Source organism: Mya arenaria, chromosome 5 (genome assembly GCF_026914265.1).
Source record: "Mya arenaria isolate MELC-2E11 chromosome 5, ASM2691426v1".
Classification (NCBI taxonomy): domain Eukaryota; kingdom Metazoa; phylum Mollusca; class Bivalvia; order Myida; family Myidae; genus Mya; species Mya arenaria.
The window spans coordinates 43,395,600-43,422,009 of record NC_069126.1 but is presented as its reverse complement, the minus strand read 5'-3'; the positions used below and the strand labels follow the sequence as shown (position 1 = coordinate 43,422,009).

General features: G+C 34.7%; 1 protein-coding gene across 9 annotated transcripts in view; it reads right to left on the bottom strand.

The window, feature by feature from the left end:
* LOC128234262 (mucin-5AC-like) overlaps positions 1 to 26,410 on the bottom strand; it is a 141,779-nt gene that overhangs the window by 70,179 nt on the left and 45,190 nt on the right. The window contains exon 5 of one of the 9 annotated variants that reach the window (XM_052948386.1): positions 1,034 to 5,784. The exons of the other annotated variants lie outside the window; for them this stretch is intronic. Within the exon in view, the coding sequence (XP_052804346.1) occupies positions 4,985 to 5,784 (800 nt within the window). The 3' untranslated portion in view covers positions 1,034 to 4,984. Of the gene's footprint in view, positions 1 to 1,033; positions 5,785 to 26,410 lie in introns of those variants that run through there. 9 annotated transcript variants of the gene reach the window in all.

The window sequence follows — 26,410 nt, the reverse complement described above, 5'->3', positions numbered from 1 at the left end:
ACTATAAAGTACTCCATAGGCCAAATTAAGCATTCAGCTAATAATTGAAACATTTGTTTCATTTCTGGATATGGTAGATCTTACTTCTGGTATAGGCAAACAACAGCATATTTGTCTGTTTACTTATAACTTTTTGAGCTATATCCTGTGTCCATTCCCCCACAGTGATTAAGTAGTTGCTGAGTTATTCACTTAAACTTGCTAACATGCAAAACCTTAATGAGAATAATAAAGGGGCAAAATTAATATAATATGCAAGATATAAATAGAAACTTGAACAGTAACACTGTTCTGTCACGACTCTTATATTTATATAAGTGGTGGCGCTGTTGCTCTAGTGGTGGCGTGGTGGAGCTGTTGATCGAGTATGTTTTACGTCTGAAGGAACATAAAGATTGAACACTTGATAATTTGAATGGATACAAAATAAAAAGGTGGCAATGTTTATCATACATTGCTATGCTTGTTATGCCCACAAGTTGCGGGAACAATACCCAACAGAAACAACCTTAACCAAAGTGAAAATTCCGAAAACAGTAGGATTGGCGTGGTTAATTTACCAAATTAACATTAAGTTATCAAAGCAACGTCTGATGTGTCGGAATGTTAAAGGTTGGGTCACAACAATTCTTCTCAGAATACAACCTACATTTTCAATGTTTTATAGTTATTAAAAAAATAACTGTTGCAGGTGTTGCAGGTGTTTACAGGTCTACCTCCTGCCACTCATCTGATATGGTGACACTCGCTGCGTCAGATTTTGTGTTTACAATGTGACAGCCAATGAGGTAATATTCTAAGACATTAAGATAACCTGAAGTAATACTAACTTGAATTATAATTGTAAGATGACATAAAGTAACATTTTAATGATTTAGAATGGGAGGAGTGAGTGTATTGTGACTATAGTAACAAGTGCACCAAGTTTCAAGTGAATATCTTAAGCATTTATTTTGTTTAATAATGACCATGGATATCAGCTTTTGCAAGACAAAGAAGTACACCATGACCCTCAAGAAAGGAAAAAAACAGATTGTTATGATATATTTATTGGTCTTTATATCATTGTACAATCAGCTGAGATATAAAAGTATAAAACAGGCATATTCACTTGTGAGTAACTTAATACATACAAAATAATTCAAAGCAAAAGCTGTCCATAAGACAACACACTCAACTATTAAGACTGCTTTATTGCCTATATACAACTTATTAACATGCATGATTAATGATTAATGAAATATGTGCAGGATAGCAACATGCACATAAAACTGTCAGTAAAAATCTGGAAATTCAATAGTGCTCTGTCCCTATATATGTTTGATGTGCAGAAATACTTGAACCTAACTTTTAAAAATTGATCAGGAGCCATAATTTGTATTGAGGATCACATAGAGTTGTCTTCCTTCAATTTCTCCTTGCCTTGCACATTGTTGTGAAATATCAAGACAAATGAATAAATCATATTTTGAGATATGACTTTTCAAATTTGCAAAAACAGTCTATCTTAATTGTCTCAGATATCTTTGAACACAAAGGTAAAGAAATATGTCCACTGCATTAACAAATTTAGGGAAATGATCACAAATTCAATTTGAGGAATAACCTTTAATAAAACTTGTTAAGCCAAACAGAGGCTATAACTTGTTTTAGCATTAATCAGAGGTATATAATTTCATTGTTCAATGTCTTTGAACACTAAACAGAAGATTTCTGTCAATTGTATTAATGATTAATGAGAATGCCGAAAAGTCCCAACTTGCCAAATACTTTTTTGCATAACTTTGACCTTTTGTTGAGGATCAATAAGATTTATGCAGCTTCATTGTTTCAGGTAAAGTATTTAGCTCAATTACAATTGCTCGAATGTCCAAAGTCCTAATTTGCGGAAAAACTATAACCAAACTTTCCAAGTCATTTAAGAGCCATAATTTGTATGGAGGATCATATAGAGTTGTCTAACATAATGCTATGATGGCCCTGACCACTGATGTGATTTTTTGAGATTTGACTAAAATTTCAACTTAAACCAGACACTGTGGCCAAAGCCTATAATTATGTGAGTAGATTATAGCCCTCCTTTTTCTGCTAAAACATTGTTAATACCCCCGCCCCAGAATATTTTAACATAACATCAAAGACAATGAAGAGTAAAGTAGAGTTTCTCGGACGATTTTTTATAACTGATTGATAAAAAATTGGTTCAATCAGTGATGATTGATAACAATTTTGAAATTATTTCTTTTTTAAATATAATTGTCAATTGCACAGTTCAGTTTCTATCATGGGTTTCCAGTCCCGAAAAACAACAACCCATAAGCCGATAACGAGGCTTGCTTGGTTCAGCAGCATGCCTGAGAGTCAAATTTTTCATCTGGATTGGAAAAACATGTTTCAATTTTTTTTGCACATCTAAAATTAGCAATTTGTGGGAAAATTGACAAAGAAAATGAATTTTTGTAAATTTCTCCATAAGGGGTGTGCAACATTGTTTTCTGACGCCATTAAGCTTAGTGTTATTTTAGATCACTATTGACATCAAATAGTTCCTCTAAAAGTTGTGTTTTTGATGATTTTTATTTTTTTATTTTTATCAAAACTTGCTAACTTATATATTTGATTGGGCTTTATTGAAATGGCATAATGTACTATTCATAAACATTACAATAAAAGAAATAAGAAGTGGGGTGTTATGTGCATGCTTACAAGTTTACCATATTGGATCCCAAACAGTAAAAAATCTGTTTGTTCATTAAATGACAAAAACATACCAAATTAAAGGCCATATTATGCACAATTATATTTTTTACACTGTAACAACATATATTTAAAAAACAGAAAGTTCATAAAAAGAACAGTTAATGATTCAGTGTTTGTTATATCATAATCTCAATCAACATATCATAAAATATATTATAAAGTGCACCAAAACAGTTATCTAGACACATGGATGAACCTAAGGAAGATCATACTAGAATCAATAAACAAATAATTGAGTTTCAACCCAAAATAGGGTAATTGAGATCAATTTACCTTAATTATCATTTGATTAAGATACAACGATGATAAGAGTATTGTCGATAATCAATTGCAAAATCTCAGAATTAATTATTGCAATGTGTCTGTATTCTCTAAAAATATTTAAAAAAAAATGTACAACAACAGTATAAAATCATTTGTAATTCAGCTAAATCAAAATTATTGTTGAAATATTACCTCTCAATACACAAAACAAAGCTTTAGATTATGTATTCATTGTCTAAGTTAATTCACTAAAACATCAAAATGCAACCTGTTGTTCTTTTTTACCATTTAGTTAATCATTTTTATGAAGTTTTAATTTGATTGCATTATTTATCAAAATGGCTTGATCCATTGTTTCCAATGACAGAGAATGATTTGGGACCAATTTTGATATGCAAACTCTGATAGAACCCTGCTGTAATGAAGTTGACAATCAGACACCTATCTTTTCATTTTGAAAAAAAAAAAAAAAATATGTGTAAAACAATCAAGAGTTTTTGAAATTACATATGTCACCGGGTTTCAGCTTCCTCTTTTAGATCATTAAAAGAAAAAATGTTTAAGCATGTAGACAGATCAAACTTCACACTGTGTGTAGTTTAAACAGTTTATCTGCAGCTATAATTTATCTAGGCTTTTTGCATCAGGCAGGACATGATTTGTAAAATACCAGTAACTGGTATACCTCAAACTAAAGGCTTTTGGAGTGACATTCCCACCAATTTTTAAAAAGGACAATAACTCTAAGTATGTTGCAGCCAGAATTAAGGTTCCTGTGCACTGCATTTCCCCTAAATATCATATATATGTGTAAAAAGCCTTAAGTTTGAGGTATTGACTCTAAACTTTAGACTCATACAAATAGTATTTAAAAGATTTGTGCAGTCGACAAGAACCATAATACTGGCTACAGGTTTTTTTTTAGTTATTGCCCTTTGTTCAATTCCCATCCTCCACCTAATGTGAAGGACTGGTACTATACTTCATTCAGTAGTGGATATGGCAGTCTAGAATATATAAATATATTTAGTGAATATCTCAAAAACTTGGAATTACTCTATTGACAATAATAAAGTTTAAAAAAAAAATGAACAAAAAGCAATAATTCAAAAACATTGTAGCCAGGACTATGGTCCCTATGCACTGCAATTCTCCGTATATATACCTCAAAGACTTTCAGAGTTATGCTCCAGGCAAAAATGTTTAATAGGAAGCATCCTTTTTGCCTTTTTGGATAATTAACAAAAGCTGTCACAGAGACAGTGCGCTCGACTATTCCTCCGCTTTTCAGTTGAGACCATGATGGTGAACAAGTGTGCAAAGATTCAAAGCCATATGTTGATGGACTTCGAAATTATCTGAGGTGGTACGCAAACTTAACGTAAATTTTAAGTCGAAAAACGGGCATAATTTTGTCAAAATGCTTGATCGAGTTACCTCCTCCTGTGTACATGATGGGGGCATGATGGTGAACAAGCGTGCAATGTTTCAAAGCCAGATGTCAATGGACTTTGAAAATATTTGAGGTGGTACGCAAACTTTAACATAAGAGGTTAAGCAGACGCCGACGCTCGGTTGACTAGGATAGCTCTCCTTATTCTTCGAATAGTCGAGCTAAAAATACTGTTTGAAAATACACTAAGCAAAATCAGTAAAACAATGCATGCTCACATTGTAATTTTGTTCTGATAACATATTATAGAGGTCTAGCAGTTCAATATTTAGCAGTTTTGACAGGATACTTAAATTCACTTATTACTGGTCTTTTGGTGTTACTGAAATTTTAACTGTTTAGCAGTATCGTTGATTGTGGTTTAGTTCACACTTATAATCACATAATTATATCTTGAACACTAAACCTTTTTGCAAACAGTAGAAATTATTAGTATTTGTGGTGCCATCACTCATGTAAGAAATTAACTCTTTATTTTTTTACATTTTTCAGCCATTTTCATTGTTTTCAATACATATCCCAGCTATCTGCATATTCCTTAGAACGGTTATTGTTGTCAACCCTTCCAGATGGGTAATATGTGGCCAAGTGAACTCTACTGGAAGTTGCAGGGCTTAGCCGTTGCTCATTCATGTGGTACTCATGAGGTAAGAATCTACCTGACCTGAACCCTTGTGGATTTTCAGGATAGGACATAGCAGGATACACAGTATAATACGAGTTGTAAGCTGATTTGTGGTTTGCCATGCCACCTTGCCTGTGGGCAATTGGTTTGTGTTCTCCATCTGTTGAATGATGGTTTCTTGGTGCCATATTTCTGTTCCTGTCATAGCTCTGATACATAGAATAGGTATTATGACCCTGAGGTCCCCCATAGAAATATGAGCTACTAGGTGCTTGTCGTGAAGATTTTTTCTTGTGGCCATGCTTGTGTTTAGCTGTTCCAGATGTCCGTGATCTGTAAAGGAACAGTCCTAAGAATGCGAGGAGACCACACAATACAACTCCACCAACTGTTGAGGATACCACAATTATGATCGTTCTTTCACTTTGTTGGCTGTCATTATTTGTGGTAGTGCTTGTTAAGGTAGGAGAAGCAGATGTTGTAGTACTTGAAGTAGTGGTACTTGCAGTATTTGTAGAAGTGGTACTAAAAGTAGTGGGTGGGGAAGTAGTGGTAGTAGTGGAACTAGTTGTGGTAGTAGGAGTAGTGGTAGGAGTGGTAGTAGGAGTAGTGGTAGGAGTGGTAGTAGGAGTAGTGGTAGTAGTGGTTGTCCCGGTACTAGCAGTAGCTGTAGTGGTTGGCCCTGGTAAGAATAGGAAAACTCAATTACTTTTGTGCTTTAATGCCATAAACCTTGATAGGCACAACTTGAACTGATTGTTTCCCCATCACTTTTATTTTATCAAAAAACGTTTCAAAATTGAGTATCATCTTTAGGTTGTAGTTTTTGTCCTTGGATATCATCTTCATCTTGTTGTTTTTCGTCCTTCGAAAGTAATTTAAGTGTTTCAATGATTCACATAATTAAGTCATCCAACTATTTAACAACTGTTCAAACAAAAAATATTATTTTAGCCAATGAAAATATTGTTTCCCTGAAAAGTTTAAGAAAACAAACAAAAATGTAAATACAACGTTTTGTTCAATTTACCACCTGCCTTACAATCTATATGCATCAAATGATCTTCATGCATTAGGGCCAAATCTGACCAAATCTGGGAAAATATGTCTGTTAATTCAGTATATACATATACAGATAAATTCTCCCAGTTCATGTTAAGGGCATGCTAGAAAAATTGTTTAGTGTCACCAGTATTTTCAACACAGCCTCCATCCCAAATAACCAGATACAAGGGCAGTCATAATGGTAGTATCGGTAGTATGGTAGATACTATCCTCAACTATTGCTGAAGCAGTGCTGGTCATTCTATGTACTGTAAAAAAAACAAGTGCCATCAGACCATAGGACAACATTGAACAACAAATCCCTGTCAGGGGGACCTCTCAATTACACATTTTATTCAAGTTAACATTAATAGATGAAATGTAACCAGAAAGGAAATATGTAACCATACAAAACATGACTACACATCAAGATTGATACTACAGATTATTATGACCATGCATGCTGGAAAACCAATCATTTGTATTTATGATAATGACTACAGTCTGGACACACCTAGTAACTATGGTCTAAAATCAACAAAGGAGTAATGACTATAAAACCTTGAACCTGCCTTGAAACAGGAAATGATAGTTTCAGGCACAATATATATTATAGCACTGCCAAATGGAACAGTCCAGTGCAAGAATAAGTGGAAACATTTTTGCACAAACATGAAGCAATTTACCATTGATGTCAAACTGCAAGCTTAATGAAAGTGCTGAGGGACGGTGCCTCTGGTGTATGTGCAGAAAAATATACAGGGAGAGCTGCCTGGTTTCAAAATTGTGTCGTTGTTATCAACTATTGACAGTGTGGTTATTTCAAGAGCCAACTTTCGTCATGCAATACTATTTTTTATGAATGCATGTTAAGCAAGCGATCACTTCGTACGAAGTTGCATACGAAGATTTCTGCGACCGTTTTATTAACGCTTTCGTACGTAATTACTCTTCAAAATGGGGAAGGATCGGACGAAAATGTAAACAAACCGTAGATGTGAGTATACTAAAAAAAATCGCAAATAGTGATGTGATCTGCTTCGCTTTTCGAATAATCAAAATAGACATTTACTATTTATTTTAATAAATATAGTGGGTGGTAATGTTTTGTCGACTAGGGTTGCTACGGCATGGTTTGACCCGTTTAAACAGCTGTTTCCTGTGTCACATTGCAATGTTTTCAGGTTATGACACATTTCGATACCAACTATATTCATTTCTTATCGCTTGTATTGTGTATAATATAAATTGTTATGGCGTTAACATGTTAAATAATCACATCCCAAAAGGTAAATGTACTACTGTGAAATCATTAATGTTCGTGGGGCATTAATGTTCGTGGTTTTCGTGGGTTGGGTGATCCACAAATTCAAGATCCCACGAAATATAAACCCTTTATTCACTTTTTCAATTGCCTTGTTACGTACATACTCTAGTATATGATTTACAGAGGTTGCAGTATACAATGTTAAAACCTGTCTCACTGTATAACTTACGATCATTATTCTGTTAATATATTATAACTGCCATTAACAAATAATGAACCAAATCAATTAAATGTGTTTTATGCAGCAAATGACAGTTATAAGCAGGTGTTTAAACGTGTGCTGTTAATGAAAATCTCCAAGTTTACAAGACGTGCGTTATGAGTGTCTGTACTCGATTTTTTTATTTAATAAAATAATTAATCGATTACTAGTACATTGAAGGTTACTATGCACCGAACGTGACAATATACGCACCTTTTCGGTGTTTTCACAGTTTGCAAAATTCTTAATTGGCATTCAATGGCTTCCCCTATCTGTATTTATGATCAGGGTATGATCAGGGTACATCTTCTTTTATTACCTTTATTCCCAATTAAATCGATAAGTGACATGGGTATATGCACTAATTGGCATGTCGTACCACATTAGCGAGTGTCATAAACCAATGACGTAGAAGACGGAAATCACGGGCCAGCGCGTGGATATTATGCAGACGATCTAGGACGATCGCATCTTCGATTATTTTTTTTCAAAAATGAAAATCCACGAATTCAAGTACCCACGAAATTGTTTTTTTTCGGCAAACCACGAAATTTCATGCCCACGAACATTAATGATTTCACAGTATTACTTTCGTTAATTCTTACTTCTATTCGATTGAAAACCCCGGAAGTACAAATTTAAGAAAGAGTTTAGTTAGCGAATATTATTTGAACTGTTTCCTTAAGGTATGTAAGTTTACCCACTCAAATATTTTTTAATATACAATTCTATATACTAACCAGTATACAAATGTCATTTGTCATTACAAATAGGTATACCTATTGTCAATTACAGTATCCTCTTTGTTTGTTATTGATATGATTTATTAAGTTTTTCATAGCAGGCAATCTTTTGAAAGAAAAGCTCAGTCATCAGAGATGCAGTGTTGCAGCACTGAAAAGCATTGGGTATGACTGTATATCTCAGCGTATGATTAAACCAACTATTGCAAAAACTATGCCAACAGTAATCGGGGAGTAGGATTATTATTATATTTTTTCGTGTTATTAGACCCAGTCTTTCAAAAACAGATGCAATTGCCATTATAACATAGTATGAAATAAGAAAATACTTGCTACTGCTTCTTGCAAACTACCTATTTTTTTACCAATATATGTAATCTTAATACAAAATGTCAGTGTCAAGGCAGGCATTTCATTTGAATTAGAGAAATGGCTTTTACAATACAAATTTGTACTGTAGTGTTTTTTTATCTCTTAAGATAAATGTGTACAGTCGAAACTCGATGGCTCGATATTCTAGGGACCGGCCAAAGTACTTCGAGCCTCGAGAATATCGAGCCAAGCGGGATTGCTTACAGAATGTTATTTTTTCATTTGTTACATAAAGTCTTATTTACCTCGTTTGTTATTGGCTACTCTATCTCCGCAAGAGAAGGAAGAGTATTTATAGGGCATAGTTACGCACCCTAAATTTCGTAATATGACTTATTTGATTATTAGAAAATATCATTTTATTTTTTATTTATAATAAAAAATACATTTATGCGAAAACAAGCAATTGTAAACAGTGGGTAACACAAACATAGCTTAAAAGTTATATCAAAATGCATAGTAATTTAGGGATGGATAACAATTAGAGACATAAATTAAAGTTGATGGCATGTTTATTCAAACTGTTAAACCATTTAAATTCGATAATAATTATAATATCAGTCAAGCAATTTTAATCGATTAGCGCCTTGTGCTAAATGAAGCCAATCAAACAAATCAAGGCGTGAGATTCTTAACTGAACCCGCGAAAATGACATCGACCCAAGCAACCAAATCAAAGTGTGAAATTCTTGTTTGGGACCGCGAAAACGACTTCGAGCGTGGAGAAATATCGACCCTCAATATATCGAGCCATCCGAACGAGATTTATGTGAACAAAGAGTAAATAAAAATCGGTCCTTTTAATCTGGTTCGAGCCAATGAGGATATCGAGCCATGAGATATCGAGCCAACGAGTTTCGACTGTACTTTTACAAGAAATATTATCAAGAATTGTATTTGAAAAAAATGTTAGACCATTTCTTTTTTTATTTTACTAACAACTTTCACGTTTTATGGATAATAGTAAAGATTATGTATCTTCTATTTTACAGGTGCCCATCAAAGAGTGTTTCTCTTTGCCAGCAATCAGGATACATCAACTGACCTTTGAACTGTGTTTTCCAACTTGGGATTCAAACACATGCCCTCTTGGGTAGGAGAAAGTCAGACAAACACCTGTGGCTATATCACTATACTTCTTCAAGTCTTGCTCTATGAGTGATCGTGATGTGAAATAAAACAAAATGCAGTCATCTTTTTGTTATATTAAATAAGATATGAACAAATAAAATATGTCAAACATTTTTTAATTCATTATTTTGAAAAACAGTATGAATAAACATACATTAAATACCAATAGACAAACAAATAATTGGCAAAGAATGGGCACAAAAATATGAGAATATTGAAGTTGGAGATTTATTGTTAATATTGATTATAATGTGACAGAAAATGCCCCGATTTGCCAAAAAGCATTGAATATCAAATGACAATGCTTGGATTTACAAAATTCTGCCAAAATGAGTATAGATCTGTGAGTTGCCGTTTGGTATTTGTTCATAAAAGTCATGATATATAAATCCAAGTTTAAAAAAAAATGGTGCAAACATAAAACAGTGGAGGATCTGATGTTATGTTGAAATGATATACTTGTATAAGCTATTTAAACTGTATATGAGCAGATTCTTATGGAAATATGAGCTTTAAGTATTACTTTATTCCAAAATGGTGACCTAGAAGGTTTAGTTCCTTGTATTGGTCAATGTTATATTGTTCACTTAACAGCTTGAGGTACATGCAAGATATAATACAGTCAAGTTCAGAAACTGCTCAACAGTTATAATAATAAACGCTTCCTCTCAATATGGTGTACATTTGTGGGAAGTTATATCAAATCCTTCAAAAGGTTAAAGAGACATGGAGCAGACACAATTTGTTACAGACAGACAGACAGACAACTGGAGCTAAAAGAATTAGTCTATTTCAGGAGGAGACATACTCAGCCAAATGGTTCTTGAGAAAAAGTCATTAAAAATAATTTATAAAAAGTACAATAAACAGGCAGTCATAAAAGTTAACATGAACACTAACTTAGGCTTAGATGAGCTGGATGAAAAATGTCTTAAACAAAATAATTGAGAAGTTGCCCAAAATGATACAGCTACATGTAAGAAATGAGCCAAGTATCAACAAGAGATGTTTGTCAAACATTATGCCCAAACCTGAGCGCCATGTTGTCAGGATTATATGAACAATTGAATGAAATAAGCATGGACCGAAATGACAGCTGATTAGTCACTGACATTGGATGCCGTTGAGGCAGTTTTAAAATTATGACCATTCAAAGTGTGAGGATAGAGTGTGTTATGACCATGACCCTTGACTCTATGACCTCAAAATCCATGAGTCATCAGCTGGACTACAAAAATCTAAATGTCAAGTTTGAGGGACATGGCTTAAGGCATTGACATGTTATCACACAGACAAGCTTTTTTCAATCAATGTCACTGAGACCTTGATGTTTGACCCAATGACCCCTAAAATGAAAGGGACTCATCTACAGGCCAGACACAACTCCAAGTCAGATTTGAGGGCCATGGGTACAGGTATTGTCAAGTTATCACTCGAAACATTTTCACATTCAAGGTCACTGTGAACTTGTCCTTTGACCCAATGACTCCTAAAATCAATAAGCATCATCTCCTTGTCAGGACCAACTTCCATGTCAAGTTTGATGATCATAGGTTCAGGCATTGTTGAGATATCCCTGAGAACGGATTTGTTATCTTTTTTTGCATTAAAGGTTATTGTGACCTTGACCTTGGCTTGATGACCCTCAAAGTCAAGAGGGGTCATCTACTGGTCAGGCCCAACCTTTATGTCATGTTTGATGACCATTCAGACTGAATGGCATGATTGGTCCAGGGATTGTCGAGTTTGCTTTCAAGATCACTTTGACCTTGACCTTTGATTCCTAAAATCAATAGGGGTCATCTACTGGTAAGGCCCAACCTCCGAGTCAAGTTTGAGGGCCATGGGGGCAGGCATTGTTGATTTATCACTTGGACAACCTTTTACCATTCAAGGTCACTGTGACCTTGATCTTTGGCTCGATGATCCCCAAAACCAATAGGGGTCATCTACTGGTGAGGCCAAACTTTCATATCAAGTTTGATGACGAAAGGTCTAGGCATTGTTGAGTTATCACTCGGACAAGCTTTAAAATTAATTTACCATTCAATGTCACTGTGACCTTGACCTTTGACCCGATGAGCCCTAAAATGATCTACTGGTCAGGCCCAACCTTCATGTCAAGTTTGATGACCATACGTCCAGGAATTGTTGAGTTATCACTCGGACAAGCTTTGGTCTACAGACGGTAGACGGTACCGACCGACCGACCGACATTTGCAAAGCAATATACCCCTCTTCTTCGAAGGGGCGCATAATAAAAAATGTCTTATTATGCACAGCAGTAATTACATTGACAGAGACATTTTTCCTTTGAAGTATTTATAAATTGAGTCAGTAGCTGAGTCCTTGGATGACATAACAGTGTAGTATGTTGGTTATAATATTTGTTTCCTTTTTAAAAGATATGCCAGCATGTATAAAGATGGTCTCTTCTTCCTGTATAGAGTCAACATCAAAGTCCACAGTAAATAGATTCATGTGAATTGCACGAAGACAGAATTTTCAAGTTTAAACAATTTACAATGTTGAATTGATGTAAATAGTTGCTCAGAAGGGTAAACTGAATCCGAATGAATCCATTGAAGGTTTTGAAACAGTTTCTGTTTGAAGGCTGTTCAACTCAAGCACAATCCTTTGATATGAGATGGTGGCATAAACTGTTTTGTGAATTCTGTCCTTGAAAAGTCTTTGGTAGTCTCAAGTATCACCTTGAAAAACAGTTAAGATGAATTTTGTAGAGATTTGAAAGTCTATTGCTCTTTCGGAACTTTCATTCTAGGCTCTGAAGTATTTGTGACATGGCGCTGAGTCTCTGAAACGAAAAACAAAAATTATTTAAGAGCAAAAAAACAATGATAAAAAAAAAATTGAGTACATATACAAAATATTTTAAATTTACACCTTTTAACAGTCACAGAATATTTCACAGAGCCACTTGTAAAATACGTATAATAAAACATCAGTTGTTTTCTCAGTTAAATAAAGGGCACAACTCAAAATCACTTAAAGCCGGATTTATAGACCTAATAATTAGGACCTATACATCATATACACATATAATACAATAACATTAGTGTATTGTCTCTGACATGACAGATGGCTATAATGATACCTTGAATTTGGTTCTTTGACAACAGACTTATCTGCTAGAAATCATTAAAAACCCTTTTTATTTCATTTGTTTTCTTTACGGCCGCACTCTTACAGATTAACAGTTTTAATAATATTTTATCTTTTGTCCAGAAATGAGCAAATTTTGTGTAAACATCTGAAAACCAGCGATACGAGAATGCTGACAAAATATTTTATCGCAGTTTTTCATATTTCTGTCGCAAAAATGCATAAAACAATTTTTGAAAATAAATATGAAAACTTGCAATGTGATTTTTTCAGCAGTCTTATATCACTTGTTGCTATGCATTTTCACATGCAATGTTACATATATACAGTATCCAGTGATGTGGATCATTCCATATATATGCTGCACATCTTTAATATTATAATTATAGAATGTGCATCAAACTATATGCATGATAAGCTTAAAAGTTTGTATTAAATTGAGATTTGGTAAAAAAAAATGCTACAAACTGACTGTAAATAATGCATAATGCACGATTTCCACTTGATTCGCTCTTGCGGTGTATTTACTTTTATCTTGCTTATAAATAACACAAGTAAACCGGAAATATGGAAATTTGGTTACCCATCCAAAAACCTGCAGTTCTGTGTAACAATCCGTCCTGCCTAGTTACCAGCATCTTGGATCCATGTCAAGATCTGAAATAAACAAGAGCTGTCACAGTATGTGACGAATGCCCCCGAATGTGACATTGACCTACGAACAAGGTCAGTACATGAAAAGTTGATCTTGCCTTTGTGTGTCAAATACATATGGCAAGTTATTTTAAATTTCCTCTGAACATAAAAAAATACCACCCATACTTGACAACCTACACTGTTATGTCCTTATATTCAGAATTCCCTTGTGAATAAACACTTAGTGTATCTTTCACCTTAGAGGTAGGGACACGGGTCTTGCACACGACACGTCGTCTTCGTATGTGGAACACATGTAGCAAGTGATTTTAAAATCTGTCCATACAAGGGAAAGTAACAGCCCGGACACTACAACCTATACCCTATGTCCTTGTATGCAGCACTCCATTGTGAATAAACACTAAGTGTGACCTTGACCTTTGAGGTAGGGACACGGGTCTTGCACACGACATGTCGTCTTCGTATGTGGAACACATGTAGCAAGTGATTTTAAAATCTGTCCATACAAGGGAAAGTAACAGCCCGGACACTACAACCTATACCCTATGTCCTTGTATGCAGCACTCCATTGTGAATAAACACTAAGTGTGACCTTGACCTTTGAGGTAGGGACACGGGTCTTGCACGCGACACGTCGTCTTGGTATGTGGAACACATGTGGCAAGTTATTTTAAAATCTGTCCATACAAGGGAAAGTTACAGCACGGACACGACAACCTATACTCTATGTCCTTATATGCAGCACTCCATTGTGAATAAACACTATGTGTGACCTTGACCTTTGAGGTAGGGACACGGGTCTTGCACGCGACAAGTCGTCTTGGTATGTGGAACACATGTGGCAAGTTATTTTAAAATCTGTCCATACAAGAGAAAGTTACAGCCCGGACACGACAACCTATACTCTAAGTCCTTATATGCAGCACTCCATTGTGAATAAACACTAAGTGTGACCTTGACCTTTGAGGTAGGGACACGGGTTTTGCACGCGACACGTCATCTTGGTATATGGAACACATGTGGCAAGTTATTTTAAAATCTGTCCATACAAGGGAAAGTTACAGCCCGGACACGACAACCTATACTCTATGTCCTTATATGCAGCACTCCATTTTGAATAAACACTAAGTGTGACCTTGACCTTTGAGGTAGGGACACAGGTTTTGCACGCGACACGTCGTCTTGGAATGTGGAACACATTTGGCAAGTTATTTTAAAATCTGTCCATACAAGGGAAAGTTACAGCCCGGACACGACAACCTATACTCTATGTCCTTATATGCAGCACTCCATTGTGAATAAACACTAAGTGTGACCTTGACCTTTGAGGTAGGGACACGGGTCTTGCACGCGACACGTCGTCTTGGTATGTGGTACACATGTGGCAAGTTATTTTAAAATCTGTCCATACAAGGGAAAGTTACAGCCCGGACACAACAACCTATACTCTATGCTTATATGCAGCACTCTATGGTGAATAAACACTAAGTGTGACCTTGACCTTTGAGGTAGGGACCCGGGTCTTGCACGCGACACGTCGTCTTGGTATGTGGTACACATGTGGCAAGTTATTTTAAAATCTGTCCATACAAGAGAAAGTTACAGCCCGGACACGACAACCTAAACTCTATGTCCTTATATGCAGCACTCCATTGTGAATAAACACTAAGTGTGACCTTGACCTTTGAGGTAGGGACACGAGTCTTGCACGCCACACGTCGTCTTGGTATGTGGAACACATGTGGCAAGTTATTTTAAAATCTGTCCATACAAGAGAAAGTTACAGAGCCGGACGGAGGGACGGACGGACGGACGGTGCGATTTTAATATGCCCACCTTCGGGGGCATAAAAATGAATAATCTATTTATTTATAAACAGGCTGTTTTCTTTCTGAAGCTTAAAATATGGTTGACATTTTTCTTTAAATGCAAGGTGGTTTCTGTTTTAATAAAGCCATTGCTTGAGCTCAAGTAGTCATCAGTCGTGAGGTTCAAGATCTGAACCTGTCCCACTTTTGCACCCAGGTTTACCGTACTTATATCATGAGTGTGTCCCAGTACTAACCCACAAAGGTCAGATTGTTTGCAAATTAAGTTATCAGGAACAGTTTGTCGTTGCAGTTGAACAATTCAACTGCAAGCTTTAAGTTATTTTAAGTTCTAAGGGCCTGTGAGCCAAGTTGATAGAGCACAAACTTGCAAACAGGGAGTCCCCAGTCCAAGTCCCATTACTAGCTGCAATGTTTTCAGAACCGCAAGAAAATTAAAAAAAAATGTAGTTTGGGACAAACAAGTCTCCCAACTGTGACCAATAGAGCTTATGCTTACCTTCTGGCTGCTCTGGATATTTAAAAAAAAATACTTTTTGACCCATCCCACCCCCCGCATCCCCACTCCCAGGCAACTTTTAAATTTATAAGCTTCAATGTTGATTTAGAATTTCTGAACACTATTAGAGACATGATAATCTTGTAAATATAAGTCAAAGCAAGTTATTGAAAAATGATAAAAACTTTGACAGATGAAATGACAGATCAGTGTAAACACTGTCATAAAATCAGTCTGTTTTTAGCTTGTTTGTTTAACTTAGAACACCGTAAAATTCAAATACCATGAGTCTAATGGTTGGATAGTATTTCAGTCTATATTCCAGTGTTCTTATCACAACAAAAATCCTGAAATGCATCGAAATAAGAGCATTTTGTTCTTCAAAACATTTTGACAGTTGGCGCCAGGTTGCGTCCCCTGAAAATTTAGTCAAAACGGTTAATTTACTCACCGGGTTGCAGATTCCACAGAGTCGTCTTCTGTCTTGAAATTGGCAGTTGGTTTTGTTAAAATACGCCATAATAAATGAAAGATCGCCAATATAGAATATTTCTGTTGTTGTGGCGGCCATTTTTTAGTCTACGAAGTTCGTTCGCCACCCTAAGAGCTTTCGTAGAAATTTTCGAAGATCTACGAAGAAACAGGTGCTTGTTCGTACGAAATTCTTAATAAAACGGCTAAACAGCCTGAGATACATCGTACGAAGTTCGTAAGCAAAACAGACTTCGTACGGAGTTTAATAAAACTGGCCCTTATTCTAGTGAAGCTTGGAGTCCGGATTTATTCTAGCAAGTAATTTGGTTGATGCCAAAAAAGGAAAAAGTCCAATGTCATTAAATTTAACGGTCAGCTCGCGCAGGAACAAATCAAGATAAAATAAATCATGCATTCTTAAGTAATGTATTTTAAACATATCCTTTGTGCTTTAGAACTATAGGTTTATTGCATAATTATTAATGTTCTTGTAAGCTATTGAATATTACTGGTGTTTTTAAGCATTGAAAAACCGCACTCTTTCTTCGACCGAGACAGGCGGTAAATCGGTTTGTAACTTTTCAGCAGATTGCCCCTACTATGAACGCTGCCCTGAGCGGGCACCGTCCAAAAAAGATGCACAGAGATCATTGGTTTCTAATGTATGCTTCCAACCAGCCCATTAAATGTACAAGTATTTGTCTTTTAAGTATAATGGCAATGTTCTTTTGATGTTTTAAATAACACTTAGTTAATTTGAGATTATTTGATTGGAAACCATTTGACAGCTAAATAGCACCGTGACCTTTAGCTATTGACATCATAATCAGTTAAGCGGTGTTAAATAAATTGCAGGATCCCAATTAAGCATCTAAATTATAATTGTATCCCCCCCCCCCTATTAAAACAAAATGGATGGTTTGAATGTGCTACAAAACGCTTTTCAGCATTTAAGAGACTTGATTGATTAAATGAATCTTCTGTCCAACTATAACAAGCTGTATAAAGGTTTTTACTTAAATCTGACCTACTGACCTAGTTTTCTGACTTATCAAAGTTCTTGAAACATGTTAGGTTAAAGTCAATGTCAGGAAACTTCCTGCAAGTTCCATCAAAATTGATGTAGCAGGTTCCTCAAGAGGTGTTGTTTCAAGATTTTCTTAAATTTGAATGTGATAAGCAAGATATGTGGCACACCCAAAATGATGTCAAGCAAAATATGCTTTTAATGACATGATAGAAACTTTTAAATCTTTAAAATAATATCAAATCATGTTTTTATTTTCAAATAAAGAAAGACTATGGTTTAATTGAAATTTACCAATCACATTTTATAAAACTTAAAATCATCAATGAAGTTGTTTTCTTAATAAAACTGTTTTCACACCACACTGAAAATTCACTGTGTTGAATGTCACAATACCAGTATTTTTCAATAACCATAATAAAATGAACTACACCTAGAAATGTGAAACTAATGATATTTATTAATTCTGAATAATACTTGCATATTAACACTTTTTTTTTATTACATATTACTTTTTTTTAAACATATTCTTATAAAAATAAGTATGCAGAAATAAGATATTTTAAGAAACAAGAGCCGTCGTAAGACAGCGCGCTCGACTACGCCACTTTGACTTAGAATACAATAACGATGTAATAATACCAAGTTTGGTCTCTTTATGTCAAACCTAACTAAAATTATTCGATACATAAGGTGACTTTGATGCTGCCCTCCCACCAGACCGCCACAATGACGCAAGTCATTCAAATAAATTGATTTCCCATTATGAAAATGTGGTTAAGAATATACAAATATGCCTTTCAAATGAAATAAAAAAAATCAAGGGCCATAATTTGTATTTAGGCTTAAAACGGAGTTATGTTTCTTGTTGTAAGATGGTCGTAAATAATTTTGAATTTTATTAAGTGCATTTAATGAACGGTATAGAAGTTTTTTTTATTAAAATCCCAACTTGCCCTTAACTTTTACTTGCCTAAAACTTTAACCTAAGTCAATCAGGGGCCATAACTTGAATGAATGGTATTGGAGTTATGTAACCTCATTGGGTGATGGTCCTGAACAATGGTGTGAAGTATACAGTCAATTGAATGAAGGGTATAGAAGTTATTAAACAATATCCCCTCCTGCCCTAAAACTTTAACCTAAGTTCCATAGTCAATCAGGGGCCATAATTTGTATAAAAGATGATATGGAGTTATCTAACCTCATTATGTGATGGCTCTGAACATCTGTGTGAAGTATTAAGTCAATTGAATGAATGGTATTGGAGTTTTAAGTGAAAATCCCAACTTGCCCTAAAACTTCAACCTGCCCTAAAACTTTAACCTTATTCAATCAGGGGCCATAACTTGTATTTAGGATAATATGGAGTTATGTAACCTCATTGTGTGATGGTCCTGAACAACTGTGTGAAGTATTTAGTCAATTGAACAAAGGATATAGAAGTTATTAATAAATATTCCAACTTGCCCTTAAACTTTAACCTAAGTTCCATAGTCAATCAGGGGCCATAATCTGTGTAAAGAATAATATGGAGTTATCTAACCTCATCATGTGATGGCCCTGAAGTATTAAGTCAATTGAATGTAGGGTATTGGACTTATAAGTGAAAATCCCAACTTGCCCTAAAACTTTAACTGGACGCCAACGCCGACGCTGGGGCGAGTAGTATAGCCCACCTATTCTTCGAATAGTCGAGCTAAAAAGGTGCAATCTGGATTTCAAAAGGACGTCTTGACATCATTCGTTTCATCATATAGAACCAAAATAAATTGCTCAAGAATCAGGAAAAGACGTCATGACAGTACACTCACAACTGAGTGCCATATTAGGTCACATTTTATGCAATGATCTGACAGTGTCCTACTAATTTTGGAGTGCTCTAAGTATGGAAAACATGGTATCTATGAATATCATATTTCTTCGAAAATTAATAACTCAAAATTTCCCTTTGTATTAATTTGTAATTAATTAAATAATAAATGTGTTAAAATTCAACATTTATTTCTATCAATGGTCTGTGTTCAGAACTTTGTCAAAGTTAGTTTAAACATTATATATTTTACAATGATTGTGAAGAAAGTTAAGTTATCATAAATGATAACTTATACTAAGTCACTCTTGTTGGCACAATGTTGCGTGAGAGTGTAGTTTGTGTTGTGGGGGAAATCGATGGAATAATAATATATCAATTACTTTTTAACTTCATTAATGCTTGACACGATTTTTCATCATTATGTCACCTTTTCTATCTCATTTTAACGAACGTATATCATTTTATCACGGTCTTCTCAATGTACATTCTGATTGGTTAACTTTAAATAGCTCCGCCTACCAGCAATGTTTTGGTAAATGGATGACATTGCCCAATTATATGATTAGGAGATTACCAAATTTTATGAATGGCTAATTGCGATGTCTTGACTAATGGGACAGTGGCCAAATACTAGCTGATTGACAGATTTACAATGTGTTATAATTTCAGCAAAGTCAATGTCGCTTTGATGATACAAATGGGCGAAGTCTGGGAGTTTTAGGCGACCCCTTCGCCCAAGTCGCCCCCTCGCGAGAGCCCTGGTTTTATGAATACATAATTTACTAGTAAAGTGTTTGTTTTATCAATACATAATTTACTAGTAAACTCAATTCCTAAGATTTCTTAGTAATTTTTAATGTTTTTCATTTGCAATATATTGGAATTCTTTGGAATTGACAATCCTAACAAAGCCAAAGAATTCTTAAGACTTCCTTTTTATAATTTTTTTATTTTTTTATTATTTATCTAAAAAAAAAAAAAAAATAATAATAAGATATGAATATTACTGTATCCGGGCAATGTGACGAGGACCTGTGGTCAACACTGGTTAATTATTTGTTAAACATGTTAAGTGTACCTTCTTATATTTATTCTTATATTGTACCTTCAAATATTTACAAAATAGCCATATTCTAACGTAGCTATATCCTAACGGTTACGCACTTAAGACGAAACGCTCTTCACCGACGGGGTAGTTTCAAACACCCGCCATTTTTGTCGAAAACATGCGCCAAATAAACTAAGTGTTGTTTCGTTTATTCAAGGTAAGTTCAAGCGAATTAAGTAAGGCGTATAATTTAATAACCTTTCTAACGATCTTTTACGCAGATATTATTGTTTAAAATAACATAGCAACATTTTGAAGTAATGAGCAAATATGTTTTGTTGTAATACATTTTCGCGACAAATGTATGATATACGTTTGTGTAAAAACAAAGTTTAATGATTGTTTGTGACTAACGTACAGCTCATACTTCATTGTGATATATTTTAACAGCTATAATATTTGTTTCTTAATGTATGTAAGCTATTTTTGTCTAGAAAAAGGATCAATTGCCATAAAGGGCCAGCAGTGAGGCAAAAGAGGGTGGGAAAGGTCAAAAACTAAATCGTTTGAAAAGTCCATGTTTTATATAGTATTGAGGAACGATCTTTTAGGGGAGTGAAACATATATTATTGGCGACATTTTTGGGGTAGTAAGGAGTTAACAGATTTTACAATAGAAGATAAATATTTCAGATAAAAAAACTTTTATTCAGAAAAGTCTGTTGACAAAACTAGGTAGAAATTGATTTTTTAACATTTTGAAATTTTGGTCCTTCCATGGGCTTTTGCAATGCTGCTGACCCTTGACCTTTTAAATAACCACTATGCAAGCAAATTATAGGTTAGTGTCTGAAATGTGAAATGTTGTTAAACTGTTTTAGCCAGCCTAAAGGAGCTAACTAAAAATCATCAGTCCACAAAAGAATCAACCAGTGAAGGAGAAAAACATTCAAAGCTGTAAATTGCCAAATCATTAGTGAGTAGACTATATCATAAAGTACATGGTAAGATTTTCATTCTGATTTTGAAAACAATATGGTGGATGTGGGGAGTTGATTTTATTTGTAACGACAAACACTTAAGAAAATCTTTAAAAAAAATCAGACTGAATAAATTTGAGCACTTTGGTTCAAACAAATAAATTAAGCTATTATTAATTTATATACCTGCGATATTGAAATTTTCATTCGCACTGATTTGATAACCAACTGGCCGTTAGTTATAGGAAATACGTTAGTTATTGGAAATATTGGCAGAACAATCAAAAACTATATTTTTCAGGTTGGAAGATGGATGTCAAAGTCTCAGACAAAAGCTTCAAGAGTTAAAAAAGAAAACAAGCAGAAGAAGAATGACTGCAAAAAAATCTTCTCGCTATTGCATTTCCTCATCAAGTGTATAAGAAAAACGGACCTGTCTACAGAGATTAGATGTAAATGTCAAGGACTGAAATGAGCAATTCAATGGCTCTTTCTAATTGTGTCATAAAAAAATACAACTGTTATAAATGGACGTGTAGTAATGATGAAATTATCACCCTGTTGCGAATAACATTAACTATTTATGAACTTAGTTCATGAATGAAATTTTGAAAAAATCATGTTCATGAACTGTCAAGTTCAATAACTATATGAAAGTTGTTGTTGAACTACATTGAACGTGAAAGTTAGTAAATTTCATGATGTCATTTTGTTTATTGACGTCATATTGTGTATAAACCTTGGTGCATATATCATATAAAAATTATAGGTTATTTAACATTGAACTGTACAATAGGGAATATATTTGGAAGTACACAGCTGGAGAAACCATACTGGACAAGCCATTAGTCGAGTCTAATATGATTTCTCCAGCTGTTTACTTGTCCAAATATATTCCCTATTGTACCTGTTCAATGTTTAATAACCTGTTTATTCTATATCCTAATTATATTGAGGAAATGAAAAATGTGACCGTATATTATTATGGTTTCAACATTCTCAGTAGAATTCATTCAGATAATTCTGGCGTTAACAGCTTTTATCAATGACGTTTCATGGAAAAGGTCAAACGCACTCAGATAATTATATTCTATGCATATTGGATGGTCACGTGATATAATTTAAAAGCCAACGATTTGATGTTAGTAAATGATATAGAATAAATTGGACTCCATTGTCCAGTCTGTTAAGTGAAGCGTGTTAGAATCTTTTGAATGGATTTACTTCAAACTTGAAATAGCTTTTCCTTATATGATCATCCACATCAATTATATCAAGGTTCATATTACTCTGGCACTTATATTTTTAAGAAATATTACATTTTAGTTAAACTTGAAATAAAATCTCATGTAAAAAATTACCATTTCTTTTAACTTTTTATATTTCTCCAGGCATTTTCTGTTAACTTTAAATAGTTATTCCTTAGTATCACTTTCATCACATATACTCAGGTTCATATCTCTATTATTTCCTTTTTAAACTTAGAATTTCATGTTTTAATTGTTTTTTGTTTATTTTACTGTATCCTTAAATACATAAGGAATAAATACTTCAAACTTTTTTTAAAGTTTATTTGTTCCCTGTCATTAACCATATCACAACTCTGTCACCTTTTTTTCAGGAATTACTCCCTCTCCCCTTTGAATTTCGAATTGCAGTTGATTGATATACAGTACTTTTACTAACTTTTTACAGTACTTTTCTTAACTTTTTTTTTTAACTGTTATCTTTCGATATAAAGATATGCATGTTTTATGTGATGTACATTATTAAGATATGCAGTGTTCTTTTCTATTTAGTGAAGAAGCCATGTATCTTTAGATGTTCATTGCACTGCACTTTTCTTGGTTTTAATATCCAGTATCAAATTAGTCAAGTGCTGTGCACATACATGCCATATTTTTTGGAGACCATTCCATGAGATTTGGTCAAAAGGCTTAAAATTTAGGGTGATTTGGAAAGTATTCCGGGGGATTTTATATCGAAAGTATAAGTTCACGAAATATCAATTTTTTGTATTTTATTCACATAATTATATAAAAGTATTCATTCAATATTGCAATGACAACTGAACTAACATCAATTCATAATATATTATGCATGTACTTCATTGTATTTATATAAAATGTTAAATGATTAAAAAAGATTTTTTTTACAAAAAGCACTACTAAAAAAATGAATTTTTAGGCACTTCACAGAACTAAGTAAGCACTACTAACAAAATTCATTTTTAGGCACTTCACAGCACTAGGTCCACATGACAATCAGAATAGCAAACACATGCACAATTAATTGCATGAATTGGTTGATTTATATAGCATGTCCTTGGAAGGAACAAATGAGCTGCAAATGTTATGTTCATTAAACTTTACACTCAGCAGATTGTGAATTGTTTCTGAAGTCAATCTTGACCTTGAGTCTGTCTGAATTTTTCTCAATATGCTGAAACAACGCTCAGCGTTTCAGTTTGATGGTGACTGTACTGATATGAATTTAGAATAATCCATCATTATCAGAAACAGTACAGTATACCGTAACATTTTCACACGTCGGAAAATTGTCCAATAGTTGCGTGTTAACATCTTCATTTGTAATTTAATGTCAACACCCTTACAGGGTTAAAAACAAAGTAACAATTAGTGACACCTATACAAATTTATTGCGACCTTTCGATCGTATAACGCAGAGATCAAAGGCGCTATTATGGCACACTGTGTAACAATCAAAACATGTACCCTACTGATTGGCAGTTTGTGCAAGGCTGTATACACACCATCAATCGATAATCCAGATGTAAAATACAGCACATCAAATTCCTTACCGTAAACACGCGGATCAAATATCGGGTAATAAAACCAGTGACAACAGGCTCGTAAGCGGAGGTTTAAAAAAAAAAATCATTTTTTTTTTAAATTCCGGGGGATTTGCATCTCCCACCGGGAGACCGGGGGATGGACCGAAATTCCGGGGGATTTTTTCCCCCTCCGGGGGATATGGCATGTATGTGTGCAAGGAGGATGTAATGCAATTTTTACTCCAGTGCCACTAAAGCGGGCATATGTGTTTAAACTTTTTGCTACTGAGCTTGTTTCTGTAGCTTTTTGCATAAATGTTCACTGGCTGTACCTTATGCCATGGCGGTTAGTCTGTTGCATAAATCCCTGCATAACCTTCACATGAACCCTCAAGCTGAACCCGGACAATCCTGCTGGGAATCCTGAACATTTATCCCGCAACATCCCGGTTGGATCCCGACAAAATGGCAGCGGGATCCCACCAGTATGTTGTGGGATAAAAGTTCAGGATTCCCAGCGGGATTCTCCGGAATCCCGACTGGGATAAAAGTTCAGGATTCCCAGCGGGATTCTCCAGAATCCTGACTGGGATTCCAGTCGGGATCCCACCGGGATGATGCGGGATAAAAGTTCAGGATTCCCAGCGGGATCCCAGTTGGGATTCCGGAGAATTAATTGAACTGGTTATGAATACTCATAGAGTGGTTCTGCAACATGTCAACAGGGTTCGAATTTAGCACTTGCACACCAAATGCGAGCCAAAATTGAAAAATGCAAGCTGAATTTAAAGACACTCGCAAAAATTTGCAGAAAATATGCAATCCTAGAAATAGATATGAACATAATCGGTGATCAATTCCTGCACAATAGATATAAAACTAATTTTAGAAATGCCTACTTTCGTTTTCCTATAATCACACAGAAATTGATGATGTAGATTTACGTTATGCGCACAGCTATGTGGCAGGTACTCCTTACTATGTATTTTTTTAGACTGGTCTTTCGTTTCCATTTAGCGATAATCGTAACGAAACACAGTCTGTATAATGATGACAAGCAAAAAATACGCGTCTTGATTTTAAAATCACCGACGGCTGATGGGGATCATCAATCAGTTCCAAAAAAAGAAGCCAAAATGAAATAATCTGTCCGTTTTGATGTGGAAGAGGGAGTTGAAGGGAGCTCCACGCACCTCAAGAGCAATCCCAAGCTAGCTCTGTACATAAGCTACCTACACACCAAGTTTTATCAATATGAGTCAATGCTAACTAAAGTTATTGGGCGGACACCATTTTTAAATTTTTAGTAACAGTGACCTTGACCTTAGCCCCACCCCCCTCAAAAGCAATCCCAAGCTAGCTCTTTACATAAGCTACCCACACACCAAGTTTAATCAATATCTATCAATGCTATCAAAAGTTATTTGGCAAAATACATTTTTCTATTTCAAGTAACAGTGACATTGACTGTAGCCCCTCCCCACTCAAAAGCAATCCCAAGCTAGCTCTTCACATGCTACCTACACACCAAGTTTCATCAATATCTGTCAATCCTAACTAAAGTTATTGGGCGGAAACCATTTTTCTATTATTAGCAAGGCCTAAAAAAAAAATACATTTGGTTCAGGTTACCCGACCTTACCTACGGAATAGGCGCCGACCCTACCGTTTTTATAGTCAATTTGAAAAAAAAAATGAAAAAGTAAAAAAAAAAAAAATATTTATTTTTTATTTTTTTTTAATTGCTTTTCACTTTGTAGTTGAAAACCTTAAATGCTTATACAGAAGAAAACTTTAACACCATTATCCATTGATGAAAATTACATTCTTATATAAAGCCAAATAAATAAAAAAAAAAATAAAAAATAAAAAAAGCCTACCTACCCCACCTATTTTTGAAAAGGTTGACCCTAACAAAACATTTTTTTAGGCCTAATAGTGACCTTGACCTTAGCCCCTCCCCACTCAAAAGCAATTCCAAGCTAGCTCTTCACATAAGCTACCTACACACTAAGTTCCATCAATATCTGTCAATGCTAACTTGAGTTATTGGGCAAAAACCATTTTTCTATTTTAAGTAACAGTGACCTTGACCATTTTTCTATTTTAAGTAATAGTGACCTTGACCTTAGCCCCTCCCCACTCAAAAGCAATCCCAAGCTAGCTCTTCACATAAGTAACTTACACACCAAGGTTTCGTCAATATCTATCAATGCTAACTAAAGTTATTGGGCAGAAACCA